At 34.6% G+C, this 4,783-nt stretch overlaps 1 protein-coding gene across 1 annotated transcript; it reads right to left on the reverse strand.

Moving 5' to 3' along the window:
• Nucleotides 1-403: 403 nt before the first annotated feature.
• SPINK9 (serine peptidase inhibitor Kazal type 9) lies at nucleotides 404-4,527 on the reverse strand. Its single transcript, XM_069484467.1, has 4 exons — nucleotides 4,473-4,527; nucleotides 3,653-3,681; nucleotides 1,501-1,628; nucleotides 404-449 (listed from the first exon to the last, which is right to left on the reverse strand). The coding sequence occupies exons 1-4, from the start codon at nucleotides 4,525-4,527 to the stop codon at nucleotides 404-406; spliced, it is 258 nt and encodes an 85-aa protein (XP_069340568.1).
• Between the last annotated feature and the right edge of the window lie 256 nt (nucleotides 4,528-4,783).

A 4,783-nucleotide genomic window follows, 5' to 3' on the forward strand; every position in this document is an offset into this window, starting at 1 on the left:
TCTAGCAAAGCAGTATTTTCTGATTCTTGGGCCTGAAGTCTCCCTCTTTATCTATTCACATATATACTTAGTAGTATACATGGGGTATTTTCCTAGCCTGGGTAAGAAGAATGCATTAGCTTCAGGGCCTTTGGTTTTCTGGTTCCTATTATTGGCCCCTTTCTCTCCCTAAGATGGTCTATTAGACATTACCCATAGTTAAAACAAATCTAGAAATTCAACCCCACCCGCCCCCCCCAAAAAAGAATCAGATGCACATTTATTTCCTTTATGTCTACTGTATTCTACAAGGAAATCTACATATGGTGATAAGATTAGGCAATGTGGTATAGATTATGTGGGGAAAAAATGTGTCTCATGTGAATAGAGGCATTAAAAGATATTTTGGAATCACAAGATAGATTCAACATCTTCCAAAATGTACAAATTTAAGTTTGCCGTCAGTTTCCCTGTGGAGAGAAAATAGCAACAAATGAGAAATGCTAAGTCCATGGGCACTTCATTAGCATCCAGACTTCATCAGTGAACCCTAAAAATGTACTGTAGTTTCCCCACTTATTGATATTTTTAAAAGGACTGACTACAATTTAGGAATATTTTCAAAATGAGTGCTGGTTACATAAGGATGATACTCAAAATACATCACAATCAGTTTATATTCCTGAAAACATTCTTAATGGATTTGTTTAATGTAAAAGAAACAACCATTTAGAAGCGTGTTTTCATAAAAATTATAAATTTTACTCTTACTAAAAAAACCAGAACAATATGCCACGTATATTAGATGCTTGTTTTCATTTCATGTATTTTTGAAAATACTTAGAAGGATCTATATGTTTCTATACATTCTAGTATATTGTTCATCACTTCATATTTTTTGAGCTGATGTTACTATATCTTGGAGATAATTACTTTATAACCTTTAAACTCTTGGCTATTTAATTTTTAATATAATTTTTACTATAGGTTCACATATATTTTGTTGAGAAATTATACTCTGAAAGAGAAGCTCTGCAGGTTTTTCAGATATTCTCTCCTTTTGTACCAGTCATTAGGGGACTCTAACATATCCTTCAGTTGCTGAAGCCGAACAGTAAACATGGGTCATTCTAACTGATGTGGACTGGCACGCTTGGGAGGGGGGGACATTCTTGTCCCTGGAAATAATCAACATGAACTGTGAGACTACTTGGTGACCTTTTTGAAGAGGGAGCTTAAGCAATAGATTACTGAGTGGAAGTTGAACTAGATGACCTTAAATTTCCTTCCAAATTGGAGATTATAGGATTTTCTGATTCACTCTTTCTGCCAGAATATATAGGGATACAATGATACCAGGGGCTCCCAAATCCTATAAATTGAAAGGTTCTCTTTGTTAGAGTCAGTGTGAGATGATTCACATATTTCTTATGCCCTAAACCACCTCTTCTAATTAAGGTACATTTGCTTTAACACATAATTTTACTTTAAATATAAAAAGGAAAATATTTAAATACTTACTTAACTTCAGAACAAAAGAAGCAATCATTGCTATAAGTTTTGCCATCAGATCCACAAATTGGTCGATAGATCTCGTAGCAAAATCTCTTTTCTCCTGGTGGTAACTTTTTATAATTACTGCAATCAACCTGAAAAAAAACATATTAAAAACTTTAATTCTTTACATCAAATCTTTATTTCTGGAATTTAGGATTTCTTAGCAAGTTGAGGGCTCTCAATGCATTTGTTTCTTATTCCAATTGTTGGTCCTCATTTAAACTCTTTGAGATATAGCAAATGTAAAGATCTTTTATATCACATATAAAATCATGAGTGATAAACATCTTTATGGTAAGTGGTTCCCAAATCATAATTTATTTAAAAATAGAAGTTTTTCCACTCAACAGGTTGATGCATCAGTTTTTAAAATGCATGGCATATTCTCAAATGCAACCATTTTCATGGGAGCAATCAGAAGTGTGCTATATTTTCTGTATGAATTATCTTATTTCTCTCTTTCACTTAAAAGGTTCAATATGAATGCAAGTGTGAGATATATTGTAGGAATAAGTACTATAATTTTAAGGACTAGTACATCATTAACAACTTTTTACCGTTAATTATTGGTAACAAGTTAACTTGTTATACACTTCATCAGCGCATAGACAAATGCATCCTAACATTATAATTGGGAACCACTGTTCTAAATTCCTGGAGCAAAGCCAAGGTAATGAGCTGCCTGTGGGATCAGGTAGGCAATTCACAAGAAAAAATTTTTTGGATTTTTAAAAATCTATGAACATATTGAAGGATGTGGACAGTAAAGTTAAACATCTGAATTTAAATCCTGACCATATGACCCTGGACCAATTATTTTACCTCTCTAAGCTTTAGCTTTTTACCTGCAAAATGAAAATAATAATAGCTCCATTGTAAGGTTGAAGTAAAAAATATTTAAATGAGAAGGTATGTGTACAATGCTTAGCACTACATGGCATAGAAAATACTGAATAAATAATAGCTATTATTTTTATCCCTTGGTTTATCTTCCAGGCCTACACAAACTCCAGCTCATTCTGCCCCGGAGTTTTTGGCATGCTATTTTGCTAAATGTTGAATATCTCTACTTGGATAGCTTGGAATATGCTCAAACTTAAAGTTGAATTTATCTTTCCCCCCAGATATGCTCCATTTATTAATTAGTTCATTCATCAAGTGCTAGCTTCCATGCCCTTTCTAAGGTTTAGGGCTGAGCTGATGCAAAGACTAGCAAGCATGACATAATGGCAGGATGACCTCAAAGGCTAGTGCAAAGAATAGCATAGCAGTGCCCCCTGGTAAATACACGCCAGCATGATTTCACTTCCTCTCCTCGCCTGCTCAGACCGCAGAGCCAGAGTTTATGTGGCATTCATGTCACTGAGAAGCTACCAAACTCTTTAACCTCCATTAATCCTTTTCATTCTCTCACAGCTACTAAATCATCAAGGATGGCTTGAACTCAGGCCCATCTGACTCCAAAATTTATATTCTTAACCCTATTGTTTTCTTTAATAGTTAAAACAAAAGATTCAAAGACATGAAAGAAGTTGCTCAAGCCCCAGGGTCACACAGTTAACAAGCAACAGAGTTTAGACTAGAACTCAAATCGCCTGAGTACTGGTTTAAGGTTTTTACTATCACATCTAGATTTTCTCAACAATAGTCATTATTTTAATCTGAGTCATAAAGAAAATATTAAATTAAAATCTTCATTTTCTAAGATAGAAAACAAAGATGTTTGTGACCCATTTAAAAATGATAAGAATTCTGCCGTGTTCTTTTTGAGTTTCACTATGTGTCAGGCACTGTGCTAAGCCCTTTTCAAACATTCTGGCTCTAAGTCTTGGAATAATCTTGTAAGTACTGTTGCCCATGGCTGTGTGATCGAAGAGGTGGAATTCAAACCTAGGACTATAACTGTGGCACTAGTGTCACACCACTTTGTTCTCCATTTTAGAAAGATCTGTCTACAGTTTTTGAAATAAAACCAGTTTTGATACCCAAAGATAAACCTTCAAACACAGAGAAATTTAATTAATAGATAGCATCAAATATTTCCTTACTGATGCTGGCTTTAAAATTATATAATTACATAAAAGTAAGAATTTTATATTAAGATGGATGTACTGACCTGTTGCTTCTGTAGGGCACATTCTATATCTGGAAGAAAAACAAAGACAATATTAAATTAAACTCTGGAATAGCTTAATCTTATTAGAAAAATAAGCTTTGATTTATGTTTTAGCTTTCAGCTTGTCATAAAAATGTAAGTCTCTCTTCAGAACTGTATATCAGCATGGTATCAAAAGTTGAAGCTTTTAACACTTATCTTTTTTTTTCCCTTTTTTGAAGTGAAACTGGAATGTAGCCAAAAAGATGGAAAAGCTGCCATGATAAATGAGAAGTTTGTCTTTTTCTTTTCTGCTTCATAACCAGAGCTCAGTAAATATAAAAGGAACAAGTGAGTCATATATAGGAAGCATCTGCTATTATCTAGCAGGTATAGATGGCAGAAGTTGGACTAGTGGTTGAAAATTCTAGGAAGGCAGATTTTAACTCAATAATGAATGAAAAATAGTAGCACATGTTTACAAATAACGGATTGTAATGTTTTATGAAGAAATGAGATCCTCATAAATGGTGATATCAAGTCAAAACAGAGTCTGTAATCATTTCCCTAAGAAGTTACACAAAGTATTTATAGTAATAAGCATTTGGCCTTAGTTGACTAGTAACATCCATTCTACCCGCAAAATGACATAATTTAGTGATTTGTTGGTGAAGGCAAAAAATGTATTTCAAACAGCTTCCGTTATTATCTATGTGATGAGTGTATCCCGGAATTATGGAACTTGTGCTGGAGTGGTCGGGGGACAAGCATCGTAAGAGGTAGAAGAGAACATTGGCTATTGGTATCAGGGCAGGAGCAGTATTAGGAGAGAGATACTCACTGAACATGGTTGCAAATGTCAGAGCCAAAAGTAAGACAAAGGCTGTTGCTCTCATGGTGCTGAAGTGGCCAAGGGCAGTCAAATGTAGGCAAAAGAAGCTACCTTCTGGTGTGTGTCCAGCTCACTTAGATCCTGCCTTATATAATGTCTCGAGTTCCTGCCTCAATTGTGAAATAGCTATTTCCAGTAACATAATTTCGTAAAGGGATCAGACACATCTGCTAGGCATAGGGATTATTTTCTTGTGAATCACACATAATTGCACATGATGCCATTTCAATATCCTGTCCCCAAACCCAAGCTGGTGGATC

The sequence above is a fragment of the Eulemur rufifrons genome, chromosome 10 (genome assembly GCF_041146395.1).
Source record: "Eulemur rufifrons isolate Redbay chromosome 10, OSU_ERuf_1, whole genome shotgun sequence".
In the NCBI taxonomy this organism is placed as follows: Eukaryota; Metazoa; Chordata; class Mammalia; order Primates; family Lemuridae; genus Eulemur; species Eulemur rufifrons.

What these genes read in the sequence shown, in the direction of transcription:
- SPINK9 (XM_069484467.1), bottom strand. Translation starts at nt 4,527, where the DNA reads ATGAGAGCAACAGCCTTTGTCTTACTTTTGGCTCTGACATTTGCAACC. An exon ending in GACATTTGCAACCATGTTCA is followed by an intron (nt 3,682 to 4,472) that starts GTGAGTATCTCT and finishes TTTTTCTTCCAG; the next exon opens with ATATAGAATGTGCCCTACAG. An exon ending in TTCTTTTGTTCTGAAGTTAA is followed by an intron (nt 450 to 1,500) that starts GTAAGTATTTAA and finishes TTCTCTCCACAG; the next exon opens with GGAAACTGACGGCAAACTTA.